The sequence below is a fragment of the Somniosus microcephalus genome, chromosome 2 (genome assembly GCF_052327205.1).
Source record: "Somniosus microcephalus isolate GS21.2 chromosome 2, FLI_Smic_1.0, whole genome shotgun sequence".
Taxonomy (NCBI): Eukaryota; Metazoa; Chordata; class Chondrichthyes; order Squaliformes; family Somniosidae; genus Somniosus; species Somniosus microcephalus.
In genome coordinates this window covers 211,095,435-211,111,577 of record NC_140988.1, presented here as the reverse complement: position 1 = coordinate 211,111,577, position 16,143 = coordinate 211,095,435, and the positions used below count along the sequence as shown (strand labels likewise).

Here is a 16,143-nt window from a genome sequence, read left to right as displayed (position 1 = left end):
TCTCTTAAGGCACTAAGGCCGAGGAGCGAGGCGCTACCTCAGAGGGCGGGCACAGCGCAGGTGCTGTCAGTTAGCGATGGAACACAGACATACTGGCGCCGGCCAGTTCTTAAAGGGGAGGTCTGACGAAAGGTCATCGACCTGAAATGTTAACTCTGTTTCTCTGTTCACAGATGCTGCTTGACCTGCTGAGTTTCTCCAGCATTTTTTTGTTTTTATCTTAAAGGGGAGGGTTGATTTTGCACTCCATCCACATCCTGCTCATTGCAGCCTTGAATCTCGGCCTGGAGAGACCTGTACATCAAATCTGCTGGAAAGAACAATGGAGAGACCCAGGGAAAGAGCTGAGAGTGCAGCCCCCACAGTCTCTTCTAAATAGATACAAGGAAGGGCAAATCAAAATGAACCTGCAAAGTGCTGCTCAGTATGCAAAACTCCTTCACACAGTGTTGAATCTCTCCAGAAGTGTCTCTCTCTCTCTCTTAGAATGCGTGGTGCAAAAATGTCACCAACAAAAAAAGGCAGGAAGCGGTCACCTTTAAATAGCGCTCCCCCAGTCCCTTCCTGACTGCAAAACACTCCCCTCAACCTGTCGTTGCTAGCGGCAGGCGGTAAGGCAGGTGGCGCCACTCAATATCCGGTCCAGGGCGCTACCGGGGCGTTGCGCACTCGACTGACTTCACGATCTGCCGGCGCAGGAGATCTTGGCAGTAGTGTTTAGCGCCGCCGCAAAATGTCTAGTTAATTTCGCAAGCGGCGCAAACATCGCCGCGCCTGGGCGCTAGTTGCTTTGCGCCCCATTAGCGCCCTCTTAAGGCGCTAACGGGAGGCGCAAACAACTGAATTTTTTCCCCATTGAATTTAAGGTCAGGTATAATGTGAATTATTTAATAGCATTGATACTTACTGTGCAGAAGGGGAATGCCAGTCCTGAGGATTGCATGCCCACCTTTAGCATTAGAACAAGGGCTCCTGTGTCTTTTTTGCACTAAAAGTGCACTCTGAGAAAAGGCTTGATCGAAAAAGCAAGCTGCTGTTATTTTTTTTTTAAATTACCATCGATGAACAACAATTTGGGCCTTTTAATTTTGTTTTGTGTCCAGGATCCAACGATGCAACAGAGGGTAAAATGGATATCAGCAGAGAGGAAATGTTTTGTTCCTGCTGCTATATGATTTGAATGGAGTTAACTCCTTAAAAGCTACCTCTTTGACTAAGCTGTCCTAATATCTCCTTATGTGGTTCTGTGTCAAATTTTGTTTGATAACGCTCCTGTGCAGCACCTTGGGACTTTTTGCTACATTAAAGGCGCTATATAAATGCAAGTTGTTGTTGTTGCAACTGCTGCTGGAAGGAAATGAAAGGTTATGGTGTGGCAGTACCACCGGTTGTCCCTTACATAAAGATACACATAATTCCCTTTAACTTGCCTTACTGTATGTTTAACTTACCTTTTGGGGCCGTTCCCCTTTAACTTACCTGTTGGGGCCATTGCCCCTTTAAGAGGCGACCTAACGCGCTGACGTCACGCATCACGTGACGCACGCGCGCCGGCCGCCGGCCCGACTCGGTCTTCCAAGACGGCCGCCGGCACAGCCCGGCCTACCGCGACTTCGGCCTCAACAGCCAGCCGACGGGAGCGACGCAATCTTCCGCGGCAAGCACCAGCACAGCCCGGCCTCGCAACCTCGGCCTCAACGGCCAGCCTCCGTACCGGGAGACGCGCTGATGCAACAACGCGGCCACGTGACGCCCCAAGCGCGGGCAAACGCGACGACGCGATCACGTGACGCCCAAGGCGCGGGAACACACAGCAGAGCGTGATGACGTCATCACGCTCCCCACAGGACTGCGAACTCAGTCCTCGTGGAGTCCCCACTGGGACAAGACCTACACCACGGTGCTCCTACAGTCAGCCATCTTACCTGATGTAATTAGTCTGTTCCTGTAAATAAACAACTTGTTAATAGTTCGTCGAAGTCAAACTCTTATTTAGTGGCGATCTACACGAACCGCTACAATGGTATCTATCAAGAATGCAATGGTCATAAGATAGAGTAAATGCTATTTTTAGCACTCATCGTCACTGGGAATGGGAGCAAGGGAAGCTCCTTGGGAAAAGGAGCTCTTAAATTGCCATACTTTATTTTCTTTGCAATGTGTACTTACACTCAAAATTTTGTAGCTTTCAAAGAGAAATGAAATTCTACAGTCTGATGCAAATATTCTGCTTGTTTATAGGTGTGGAAGTACTGGAGGGTCCTATGTATGCTGTAGGTGGACATGATGGTTGGAGCTATCTAAATACAGTTGAGCGATGGGACCCCCAGGCTCGGCAGTGGAACTTTGTTGCCAGTATGTCAGTGCCACGAAGTACAGTTGGTGTAGCAGTACTTAATGGAAAGTAAGAAGAAATTGTTGATGTACTTTATTCTTCATCATTACTGTGTAAGTGTAGGGAATTAACACTAATGATCCATTTGTCAGTGTTAGTTATTTACAGAGTTTTCTAAAGAACAAATCCACAACCTGCTATGTTTAAAGTGGTGTGTTCATCATTACTCTTTTACTATAATCCTCTCAAATAGATGTTTGAATTTTAACATTTACCCAACAAAAGCTAAGATTGTGTAATTTATTCTGTTTGTTCACTTGATTTACTTTTTTGGTTTACCTTTCTTAGATTTAATTTGCTATTTAAATTGCTTTGAAGAGGATATTTGCATAGATCTGGTAGCTTTGTACTGGTTCAGAATTGTTTGAAAAGCCCCCGCACAAGTACCCTTTCACCCACAGCCCTGAAAAATAACATTTTTCCTTCTCAAAAATTGCTGCTCCACCTTCCTATTCTCGTCATCTACGTCAGTTCTAAAACACTTTGGCCTAAAAATTGGGTGCAACCTAGATGTAGCACATGCCGAATGCGCCTGAGGAAACCGGTGGCAGGACCACGGGAAATTGGTCCACCGGCCTCATTTGTTTATTGTAGGCAAGCTGTAGGCACCAGACCATATCTGTGGACTTCACACCTGTTTGCTAATGACTATAAAGACCGTTACAACAGCCTACTCTGGGTCCAGGGCAGAGCTTTGCTTTCTCCAGCAAGGATACTTGCATCCACCTTGGTACATGGGGTTGGCAAATCACCACTGTCCCCAACTGTGATGCGCACACTCGGAGGTCGAACTCCAGACCACATTAACACCTTCACCGAAGCGTACGAGAGCATGAGCCTTAAATTAAACATCCGTAAACCAAAGGTCCTCTAACAACCTGCCTCCACCACACAGTACTGCCCCCGATTATCAAAATCCATGACAGGGCCTTGGACAACGTGGACCACTTTCCATACCTCGGGAGCCTACTGTCAACAAGGGCAGACATCGATGACGAAGTCCAACACCACCTTCAGTGTGCCAGTGCAGCCTTCGGTCACCTGAGGAAGAGAGTGTTTGAAGACCAGGACCTCAAACCTGGCACCAAGCTCGTGGTCTACAGAGCAGTAGTAATACCCGCCCTCCTGTATGCCTCAGAGACATGGACCATGTACAGCAGGCACCTCAAAGCGCTGGAGAGGTACCACCAACACTGCCTCAACAAGATCCTGCAAATCCATTGGCAGGATAGGCGCACCAACGTCAGTGTTCTCACTCAGGCCAACATCCCCAACATCGAAGCTTTGACCACGCTCGATCAGCTCCGATGGATGGGTCACGTCGTCCGCATGCCCGATACGAGACTCCCAAAACAAGCGCTCTACTCGGAGCTCCGACACAGCAAGAGAGCCCCAGGTGGGCAAAGGAAACACTTCAAGGACACTCTCAAAGCCTCCTTGAAAAAGTGCAACATCCCCACCGACACCTGGGAATCCTTGGCCCAAGACCGTACAAAGTGGAGGAGAAGGATCCGGGAAGACGCCAAACACCTCGAGTCTCTTCGCCGGGTGCAAGCGAAAGCCAAGCGCAAACAGCGGCAGGAGCGCACGTCAACCCAAGCACCCCACCCACCCGCCCCTTCAACCACCGTCTGCCCCACCTGTGACAGAGACTGTAGGTCCCGCATTGGACTCATCAGTCACCTGAGAACTCATTTTTAACGTGGAATCAAGTCATCTTCGGTTCCGAGGGACTGCCTAAGAAGAAGAAGATATGGCTCATTCCCAGCTAGCACTGTAAAATCAGCGAATGTACTGACCGCATGTGTATTAAACAGGTACTTGATGCATCAGATCAGCATGGCCAGCCGTATCATCTTTCCCACTGAATAGCATGACACTGTTGCCCAAAGTCACCACAAAGAATAAAGTTGGTCACTGATAACTGCAATGTCCTTAACCTGAAGTCCAACCTTCCCACACTATCCCCATAACCCTTGGTTCCCCTAGTATCCAAAAATCTATCGATCTCTGTCTTGAATATACTCAATGACTGAGCAGCCACAGTCCTCAGAGGTAGAGAATTCCAAAGATTCACAACCCTTTGAGTGAAGAAATTTCTCCTTATTTCAGTCCTAAATGGCCAGCCCCTTATTATGAGACTGACACCTAGTTCTGGACTCCCCAGCCAGGGGAAACATCCTCCTAGCATCTACCCTGTCATGCCCCTTAAGAATTTTATACGTTTCAATGAGATCACCTCTCATTCTTCTAAACTCTAGGCCTAGTGTACTCAACCTCTCCTCATAGGACAACCCCCCATCCCAGGAATCAGTCCAGTGAACCTTTGTTGCATATCCTTAGGTAAGGAGACCAAACTGTACACAGTGCTCCAGGTGTGGTCTCACTAAGGCCCTATATAATTGCAGCAAGACTTCTTTACGCTTATATTCCAATCCTTTTGTAATAAAGTCTAACATAGCATTTGCTTTCCTTATTGCTTGCTGTACCTGCATGTTAACTTTTTTGATTTGTGTACAAGGTCACCCAAGTCCCTCTGAATACCAACATTTCCCAATCTCTCACCATTAAAAAAATACTCTGATTTTCTATTTTTCCTACCAAAGTGGATAACTTCACATTTCTCCACATTATATTCCATCTGCCATGTTCTTACCCACTCACTTAACCTGTGTGTATCCCTTGCAGCCTCTTTGTGTCCTCCTCACAACTTACTTTCTCACCTAGCTTTATATCGTCAGCAAACCTGGATACATTGCACTCAGTCCCCTCATCTAAGTCATTGATATAGACTGTAAATAGCTGAGGCCCAAGCACTGATCCTTGCGGCAGCCCACTAGTTACAGCCTGCCAACCCGAAAATAACCCGTTTATTCCTACTCTCTGTTTTCTATCCGTTGACCAATCCTCAATCCATATTACCCCCAATCCCATGAGCCCTAATGTTATGTAATAACCTCTTGGCATCTTATCGAATGCCTTCTGAAAATCCAAATACACTACATCCACTCATTCCTCCTTATCTACCCTGCTAGTTACCACCTCAAAAAAACTCTTAACAGATTTGTCACACAATTTCATGTTCATAAATCTGTGTTGACTCTGCCCAATCATATTATCATTTTCTAAGTGCCCTGTTACCATGTCCCTAATAATGGATTCCAGCATTTTCCCTACTGCTGATGTCAGGCTAACTGGGCTATAGTTCCCTGTTTTCCCTCTCACTCTTTTCTTGAATAGCGGGGTTACATTTGCTACTTTCCAATTCACGGGGTTTGCAGCAGCATGTCCTCTTTGCAAGCCATCGAATAGGGGATTGGAGGATGCGTCACTCCACCACTTGCCTACTGACTCCATTTTGTGCTTCTGCATTGGGTTTGCTGACATTTTGTTCTTGGTTGTTACTTCCTCCCGCCTGTGAAGGATTTGTGGAAGCTGAAAACTTTTTGAGAGAATTTTTGAGCCTTTAAAAAGTCTCCAGCATTTTTTATCTCCATATGATTTAGTGGCTGAATACCTTTAAGGCCTGCATGCTTACAATATCCTGCGGAACCTTTTTCTTGCTCCCTGCATAAGCCTCAAGGTAAGCGGGGAGCAAGTGATAATGATATTGGCTGCTGCATTTCCTACCTTACAACAGTGACTACACTTTATAAGTACTTCAGTGGCTGTAAAGTGCTTTGGGACGTTCTACAGTCGTGAAAGGCGCTAAATAAATGCAAGCCTTTCTTTTTATCGTATGCTGGGCTTGCAGCATTCAACAAGGTCGGCTGGCAGGTGGATTGACCTCACATGGCAGTCCTAATTACATTTTAACTGGGTTCACTAAATTGGCCCTCATAAGTGCAGGTGTACCATTAGAAATTTATAACAAATCAATATGAGTATATGACATTTTAAGTTATCTAAACCAGCAGCCTGAGACATTGAGTCAGCACGCGCAAGTAATGGATAATCATTCCAGAGTTTATGGCTGTATTCTTGATTATGGTATGAACAATAGAATATATTAGATAATTTTACAAGATTGCATTCCAGGTGCTTTCAATAGACAGAAAATTGCAGGGAGTGCACAACCAATTTTCCAATATGCACTCCTGATGGTAAGGCTACATGCTCGGAATGCGATTTTGCAAAATTACTCCATATCCATTAAGCAAAAGCATATGATAGGTTTCATATCTGGGAACATTACATTTCATTTTAATGTTTTTTTAGACTGTATGCTGTTGGAGGTCGAGATGGAAGTTCTTGCCTTAAGTCTGTAGAATGCTTTGATCCCCACACCAACAAATGGACCTCCTGTGCACAGATGTCTAAAAGACGGGGAGGCGTGGGAGTTGCCACCTGGAATGGTTTCTTGTATGCCATTGGAGGGCATGATGCACCAGCATCTAACCTCACTTCGAGGCTGTCTGACTGTGTGGAGAGGTAAATGTAACTACTGTATTATTTATCTTTGGAGGCTGATGAAACATTTTTCAACCACTGCCTGCAAAAAATGCGTGTCATGATCGTATGTTAAACACCATATTGTGGCGGAGCCACTAATGGACTCCAATCAATTGTATATAATTCCCTTTAATAATATGTTGGTTGCAGCCTGAGTCTGTATCTTTGTTTTCACTGTTTACATGTACAGAGCGCGATCACTTTAATAGCGCGGGCAAACGCGATGACATCACGCCGTTCATCACGTGATCCCCCACTGGCAGGAAAAACGTCATGACATCATGACGTCAGCCACGGGACCGCCCTAGCAGTCCTCATGGAGCCTCCGAACTGACTAGACCTATATTCGATATTCTCCTGTAATTATCCGTTAAACTCTGTTAGTTTTCATTAAACCTCGTTTATTTGATCGCCTGAGTGGACCTCAGTCTTTTGATAGGAACTAGACATTCCTACATTGGTGACCCCGACTTTTGCGAACGGTTTTCGCAGAAGTTACCGAACATGGAATCGAACGTCATTGCTTTAAAGCTACCACAGTTCTGGGAGCAACAGCCAGCCACGTGGTTCATCCAGGCTGAAGCCCAGTTCGCCATCAGGAACATCGTTGCGGATCAGACCCGTTACTATCACGTGGCCCTCGACAGCGCCACAGCCTCGCGGATCGTTGGCCTGCTTGGTAATCCACCAAAAGACCGCAAGTATGATACGATAAAGGCGCGGTTGTTACAGGTCTTCGGGCTCACGAAGTCGGAGCGCGCCCGCCGGCTGCTCAATCTGCCCGGCCTCGGGGACTCCAGCCGTCCAAGCTCATGAGCCAAATGCTCACGCTCCTGGGCTCCGAACCGGAATGCTTCCTCTTCAGGGAGCTATTCCTCAGCCAGCTACCGGAGCAAGTTCAAGCTGCCCTAGCCAGGTCAGAAGTCACCGACTGCGCAGAGCTGGCTGCCGAAGCGGACAAGATCTTCGGTGACACAGCAGTGCTGCGCTGCCGCGAGGCGCCCATCCCCCATGGACGCCGCTCCAGCCCCTCAACCTGCGGGGTTGTGCTTCTACCACGCCCGTTTTGGCGCGAAAGCAAGATGCTACCGCCCTCCCTGCAGCTTTTTGCTCAAAAAAAAACAAAACAGCAGCCACCCTGTCGAAGGAGGACCGGTTATAACGAGCGCCCCGCGGCTGCGATGGCAATCGGTAATTCGGGAAAACTTCTCTTCATCAACGATTCCCTATCTGGCCGACGTTTCCTTTGCGACACCGGGGCGCAGTGTAGCATCCTACCCGCGTCCAATCTTGATCTACAAGTTGGGGGGCACGGCCCCTCCCTCCAGGCGGCTAATGGTGGGGCCATTCGGACCTTCGGAAGCCAGCGGGTCCAGGTGTGCTTCGGCGGCCAGCGGTTTTACTGGGATTTCATCACGGCCAAAGTCTCTCAAGCCATCCTCGGGGTGGATTTTTAGTGCACCAACAGCCTCCTGGTGGATGTACGGCACCGCCGGTTGATCAATGCGGCCACTTTTCACTCCATCCCGTGCTACCGCGGTAACACCGTGGCGCGCACTGTCTCCTGCGCGTCCCCACCTCCGGATGACTTTACTCGCCTCCTTGGAGATTTCCCAGACCTGACCAGACCTACTTTCTCTTCCACGGCCACGAAACATGGTGTCGAACATCACATCACCACTACTAGCTCCCCGATCTACGCACGGGCCCGGCGCCTCGAACCTGGCAAGCTCGCGGCTACGAAAGCAGAGTTCGACACGATGGAGCGGCTAGGGATTATTCGCCGGTCGAATAGTCCCTGGTCTTCGCCTCTCAACATTGTTCCGAAACCCGGCGGCGGATGGCGGCCTTGCGGCGACTACCGATGCCTGAACGACGCCACTACTCCTGATCGGTACCCAAACCCTCATATTCAGGATTTCTCTGCACATTTGGCGGGAAATACCATTTTTTCAAAAGTCGACCTTGTCCGTGGCTACCACCAGGTCCCCGTACACCCGCAAGATGTCCCGAAAACTGCAGTCATCACCCCATTCGGCCTGTTTGAAGTTCTGCGGATGCCATTTGGATTGAAGAACGCTGCACAAGCTTTCCAGCGCTTGATGGACTCCATGCTTCGGGACCTCAAGTTTCTATTCGTCTACCTCGACGACATCCTCATCGCCAGCCCTAATAAAGAGGAGCTCATCTGCCATTTTCGCACCCACTTTAGACGCCTCAGTCAACACGGCTTGATCATCAACCCGGCCAAGTGCCAGTTCGGCCTGCAGCGGATTGATTTTTTAGGCCATCGCATCACGTCAGACGGCGCAATTCCCCTGCAAACGAAGGTGGAGGCAGTTACTTCGTTCCCGCGCCCGCAGTCCATCAAGGCCCTGCAGGAGTTCCTCGGGATGGTAAATTTTTATCACCGGTTCGTCCCTAATGCAGCTCTGCTCATGCAGCCCCTGTACGAGGCCCTCAAGGGCAAGTCCAGCAAGGATCCGATCAGCTGGACGGTCGAAATGGACCGGGCGTTCGTCGACACAAAAGGCGCTTTAGCCAACGCAACCATGCTGGCACACCCGCTGCCAGGTGCCACCATCACCCTTACCACCGACGCATCAGACTACGCCATTGGCGCCGTGCAGGAACAGTGGGTGCATGGGACGTGGCAACTGCTGGCGTTTTTCAGCCGTCAACTGCGGCGAAACGAACGAAAGTACAGCACGTTTGACAGGGAGTTGTTGGCCCTTTTTCTGGCCATCCGCCATTTCCGGTTCTTGCTAGAAGGACGTCCGTTCACGGCTTTTGTGGACCATAAGCCACTAACGTTCGCTATGGCCAAGACCGCCGAACCGTGGTCAGCTCGGCAACGTCAGCTGACGTTTATCTCAGAATTCACCACTGACATTCAGCATGTGTCCGGTAAGGACAACCTGGTGGCGGATTGCCTTTCCCGCGCGACCGTTCATGCAGTCCAGCTCAGCATCGACTATGCCCTCATGGCTGTGGATCAAGCCTCGGATCCAGAGGTCCAATCTTACAGAACCAACCCCTCTAGCCTCCAAGCAGCTGACGTCAAATTCCATGCCGCGGGCACTACGCTACTCTGCGACGTCTCCGTAGGAGATCCTCGCCCTATCGTGCCGGTCGCCTGGCGTCGAAAAGTTTTTGCCGCCATACACTGGTTGTCGCACCCTGGCATGAAGGCCTCGCAACGGTTGATGTCGTCCAAATTCGTGTGGCGGGGCATGCATATGGATGTTCGCGACTGGGCCAACACCTGCGTGGTCTGCCAAAAGGCCAAGGTGCAGCGTCATGTTAAGGCTCCATTGGCCACTTTCGCCGTTCCGGAACGTCGGTTTGATCATGTGCATGTGGACTTGGTGCGGCCACTTCCGCCTTCGCATGGGTTTACTCATCTTCTTACAATGGTGGACCGCACAATTCGATGGCCGGAGGCGGTTCCTCTGTCTTCCACCACTTCCGCAGACGTCGCCAGGGCATTCATTTCCTCTTGGGTCGCCCGCTTCGGGGTACCGGCAGACATCTCGTCCAATCATGGGCCGCAGTTCCCTTCGGAGCTCTGGAACGCTGTGGCTCAGGGGTTCGGCATCAAGCTACATCGCACCACTGCCTACCACCCTCAGGCGAACGGCCTGTGCGAACGATTCCACAGGTCGCTCAAAGCCGCACTGCGAGCCAGCCTTCAAGGCGCGGGCTGGGTGGACAGGCTTCCATGGGTCCTTTTGGGTCTTCGTACGGCACCTAAAGAAGATCTTCAATCGTCCTCGGCGGAGCTCGTGTATGGCCAGCCGCTACGCGTACCAGGGGATTTCCTTCCGTCTCCAACAGAGCCATGGTCCGCGTTGCAGCAGCTCATCAGCCACCAGGAGGCAGCCAGAAGTTTCGCTCCAGTGCCTACGTCGCATCACGGCTTGCAGAGCTCCCACGTCCCCGCTGAGCTGAAGAACGACGACTATGTGTTTATCCGCCACAACGCTCATCGGGACCCGCTCAAACCCCCTTACACTGGTACTTTCCGTGTGATAGAGCCGGGAGACAAATCTTTTTCGGTCGATGTTGGAGGTAAACCGGACCACATTTCGGTTGACCGGTTGAAGCCTGCTCACTTGGACCTTGACCGCCCAGTCGAGATCGCACAACCGCCGAAACGTGGCTTACCGCCCACAGTTGCCGTGCCAGATCAAAAGCAACCGCCCGCCAGCTCGCCCGCCGTCCATCAGCTTCCACTTCAAGGCTACAGAAGTCGATCTGACAGGCTTGTCAGGCCTCCTTGCCGTTTCACTTTTGCTATTAAAGACAATTCTGGGGGGGGCGCATGTGGCGGAGCCACTAAGGGACTCCAATCAATTGTATATAATTCCCTTTAATAATATGTTGGCTGCAGCCTGAGTCTGTATCTTTGTTTTCACTGTTTACATGTACAGAGCGCGATCACTTTAATAGCGCGGGCAAACGCGATGACGTCATGCCGTTCATCACGTGATCCCCCACCGGCGGGAAAAACGTGATGACGTGATGACGTCAGCCATGGGACCGCCCTAGCAGTCCTCGTGGAGCCTCCGAACTGACTAGACCTATATTCGATGTTCTCCTGTAATTATCCGTTAAACTCTGTTAGTTTTCATTAAACCTCGTTTATTTGATCGCCTGAGTGGACCTCAGTCTTTTGATAGGAACTAGACATTCCTACAATATACCGAAAAGATTAAACCTTTGTAGTTTTGGATAATTTCAACACCTACATTAAAAAAGATCACTATAGCCAGTAGCTACGAGGCTAATCTTGGACTCTCCAGTAAGATACCATGGTTCAAAATTCAACCTGGACCAGCCTTCACACTTGTGCTTTCCCTAGATTCAGGGGTGGGTTGTCTGGTAGAGGAAGGGAAACCTGCTTTGGGGATAAATGTGCTTTTAAATTGACAATGAACTGGCATAGGCTGAGTATTTGTGAAGATATGTGCAATCAAGTCCCGCCTCCCAAACAAGGATAATGTAACTGGATCTGGATAATTAACTTGGCAAGAGATTTATGAAAATATGATTTGGCTAAGATGATTTAGCTAAAAATATGAATTATTTGGTAAAAATTGTCAATAGGTGAAAGTGGTTACTGATCTAAAAGGCAGAATTTTGCAAAATAAAACACCATACGCTGACAAAATTAAACTTGAATGGACACTGAAAAATCACTAGTGACAGAGATAGATTCAAACTTTGGAATTGATTCTACAAATTTGAATTGTTCTAGTATATACTGTATATTTATATTTAGCAGAGTGAATCAGGTCAGCTATTACCATGGGTTAAATGCAGTGCAGAATTTTCCCATTATAATGCTAATGTTGAGTTTATTTCAACCTTAATAGGGCATGTTATTGAGTCATAACGTGTTTGATTTTCTAACTGTACCTTTTGAAAATAGGCATACTTGAAACCATCCATGTTCATACATATTTAAATGTTGGGCCGTATTTTGCGACCCCCATGGGTGCGTACGAGGTGTGTACGTGCCTGTAGGGGCCGCACAAGTTCCCGGTTTAGGCATGTGAAGCGCATGCGCTGAAACCCGGTACTTGTGATCTGTCAAGAATTTTCCGCATCCGCTATTTGCACAACTTCCGCCTGCTGAATGCCTGTCAAATTCTTACGCCTGGTAACAAACCTGTGAAAAACTCCTAGTTACCAAGTACAAGGAGCTGAGTGCAACAGGAAAGATAATAACATTAAGATTTATTTGTAACCCCCTGAAAATAAGACTTGGGTCTGTCCATTTACAATCACTAATAAGAATTAGCATATTCAAATTCATACATTCATTGTTGAATGCTCCGTTGTTTGTCCTAGCTGAAGTTCAGTATTATGTTAAGGTTATTACTACATTGTAAAAATCAAACAAACAAAACTTTTGAGTGACTATCAGCATTTCATTTTTAATTTATAAGGCATGTGCATACATATCGTGGGGGATTTGGGGGAAAGTGAGGTTTTTTTAAGTTGTAATTTGTAGTCCGGTCTGGGAGACAGCATTCATGCTTTAAATATTTATATGTTTCAAAAGTGCTGCCACAGACTGATTCCTTTGCCTTGTGTTATGAAGTAGATATTAATAGAAATGAATTTACATATATGTGAGTAGGGAGTTAACAGCGGGTGTATGCCTATAACGTTGGAGATGGTTTTGCAGAGATTGCACAATTCAAGCCTGAAAGCTTTTTTCATTATTTAATAGTTGTTGATCATTACTTTTCTACCAGAAATGATTTCTCAGATATATGGGTAAAATTCTGAAGACTTCACTCCTAGTGCTGAGTCTTGCCTGACAGGAACGTGGATCAGAGAATTGGGTGCAAAGGTTAGCATGCCTGATTTGCAGCATTTCAAATTTTCCAACCATTAAAATTAATGACCGGAAAATCAGGAGTGCCACAAATTGGGCATGCTGACCTCTAATTTGTGCTCCTGCCAAACGAGATTCTATTCTTCTAACAGAGTCTTGGAAAATTGACCTTATAGTCTCAAAGCCAGTTAATGCTGCATACCGCTGACTTTTTTTTACATCTAAGATATTATACTGATTGCATGTTTTAGGCCAATCTCCAATTTTATATAATTCTAATGGGAAAATAATGATGCAGCCTAGCAGTAACAATATGGGCGTAGGACTCAGAAAGTCAGACGGGTTGTCAGGTAAGTCGGCTGACCACATTTCTAACTTAGATATATACTTAAAAAGGAAACATTTGCAGAGGAGTGGGACTAATTGAATCAGTTCTTTCAAAGAGCCAGTACAGGCATGATGGGCCTAATGGCCTCCTTCTGTGGTGTATGATTCTATAATAACAAATTGAATCTACACTTGGCAAGAGAGCAAGCTGGAGCTCATTACACAAGTGGAGCATTCCGCATTTAGGAAGGGGTAATGGGAAGGGAAGAACTGACTTTGCTCTTATTTACATTCTAATGATGTATCTCGCCAGGATTGGCTTTGGACTGTGGATGGGGAACAATGAAGGAATTTTATTTTTGGTGGAAATCATTACTTGAATTATGATCATTACATGTTAAAATGCACTTTATTTACATTATGGCTGTATTGCTAAAACTTCTTACCTGGAACTCAGTTTCTTCTACTTAGTAGTTAAAAAGAAAAAAAAGACTAGCATTTATAGAGCACCTTTCATGACCACCATGCGACCCAAAGTGCTTTACAGCCAATGAAGTACTTTTGGAGTGGAGTCATTGTTGTAATGTAGGAAATGCGACAGCCAAATTGCACACAGCAAGCTCCCACAAACAGCAATGTGATATTAACCAGATAATCTGTTTTTGTTATGTTGATTGAGGGATAAATATTGGCCAGGACACCGGGGATAATCCCCCTGCTCTTCTTTGAAATAGTGCCATGGGATCTTTTACATCCACCTGAAAGAGCAGACTGGGCCTCGGTTTAACGTCTCATCCTAAAGACGGCACCTTGGACAGTGCAGCATTCCCTCAGCACTGCACTGGAGTGTCAGCCTAGATGTTTGTGCTCACGTCTCTGAAGTGGGAGTGTGAACCCACAACCTTTGACTCAGAGGCAAGGGTGCTACCCACTGAGCCACGGCTGGCAAAAACAAAGGTTTAGCCACCACTTGCCGAATCAGGATTGCTGGAGTGTGCATTAAGCTGTGGGAAATCTATAACTGGCCTGTTCTAACTCTAGTACAAATTTGTCAGGTCTTCCAATGTACCCAGCAACCACCAGGGTGAAATTTGTGAGTCACATGGCCACCTTAAATGCTGCACCTAACATCAGAAAGAAAGAAAACTTCCATTTATATCGCATCTTTTGTAACTATAATTATTTTCCATCAGGTAATGTTTCCACAAAGGCAGAATTTTGTTTTACTTAGCAACAAAAATACATTTGCTCCACCTTTTGGGATGGGAGTATATACTGCCTCAAAACAAACTACTGCCATGCTCCATCCACCCCCCACCATCCCCAACCGGAAAATGTTATTGATGGTGCACGGCTACAAAGCTACTGTCGTAGCAACACCACCGCTATTTTGTTGAAATTCGGATGAAGGGCTCTACTGCAGCCATTGTTTTCCAGTTATGGAGAAATGGTGTATCTAGGACACATTCAATTGACATTAGCGTATCAATCTCCTCTCTATTTGATAGCAACCAAACTTCTGACATATTAATCGACTTTCACCTGCCAGTAGGAAAATGCTTATTTCTGTACTTTGCAGAGACAGCTCAGTCATAGCTTTGAGTGTTCTGGAACCAGTGATAAGAAATTCAAATCAATTATCTAATACAGACAAATATACAGTTTGTCATAAGTACTTTTAAGTTGCACTCAACTGTCCTCTTCTTTTCCAAGTTTAGGTGGAAATTGGAAGGTTCATGTTTTTGTAGTAACCTTTCTCATTAGCTAAATTCCAAAGCACTTCAGTTTGTGTTTTCTTAAACAAGTGTAACCCAGTTGCTACAGGGCCGATTTTAACATCGTGGGGGCGGGGAGTCAAAGCAGGCAGCAAATAATTTTAACTCCCCAAGTCCGATTTGCATGCCCTGACTAGATAAATGAATTTAAACATTGTAGTTAACACTCGTGGACTTCATGTGAGTATAGTTTGTAAATGTGAGCATACCGCTGTGTCTGCAGCACTGTTCCAAAAATGTTAAATATTTGGACCTGATTAGGAAACCTGGCTGTGCTTGCTTGCAGATATGACCCTAAAACTGATACTTGGACAGCAGTAGCACCAATGAGCATAAGCAGAGATGCAGTTGGTGTTTGCTTACTTGGTGATAGACTGTATGCAGTTGGAGGATATGATGGACAATCGTATCTAAACACCGTGGAGGCCTATGATCCTCAAACTAATGAGTGGATGCAGGTAAGAGTAACTGCGTAGCAATTTATACTGTTTTTTCCTTTGAAACTTTTTGTTCTAATCCTCTCTATATAATACTAACCTTCTATTTATAAAAGATATAAAACCCTAAACAAAATGTGCTATTATTCGTAATTTCATTTATTAAGCCTACATGTTCCTTTTTATATTGTAGATAAATAAGGATACAGCCTGTTGAAAAAGCTAATTTATTCCAACTCCTCCACTTGTCATAAAACATAACCAATAAAGCTTTTTCAACGAGTTGTATAAATGTAGTATCATTATCCCAGCTCACAAAGCAAAAATCTGCAAATGCTGGAGATCTGAAATATGGACAGAAAATGCAGGAAACACTCAACAGGCCAGTCAACATCTGTGGGAGACAAC

General features: G+C 46.7%; 1 protein-coding gene across 5 annotated transcripts in view; it reads left to right on the top strand.

The window, feature by feature from the left end:
- LOC147123198 (kelch-like protein 5) overlaps positions 1-16,143 on the top strand; it is a 150,793-nt gene that overhangs the window by 125,667 nt on the left and 8,983 nt on the right. For all 5 annotated transcript variants that reach the window (XM_085968716.1, XM_085968697.1, XM_085968707.1 and 2 more), the window contains 3 exons: positions 2,242-2,404; positions 6,614-6,826; positions 15,585-15,756. In XM_085968716.1, coding sequence (XP_085824842.1) covers positions 2,242-2,404; positions 6,614-6,826; positions 15,585-15,756 — 548 coding nt within the window. The remainder of the gene's footprint in view (positions 1-2,241; positions 2,405-6,613; positions 6,827-15,584; positions 15,757-16,143) is intronic.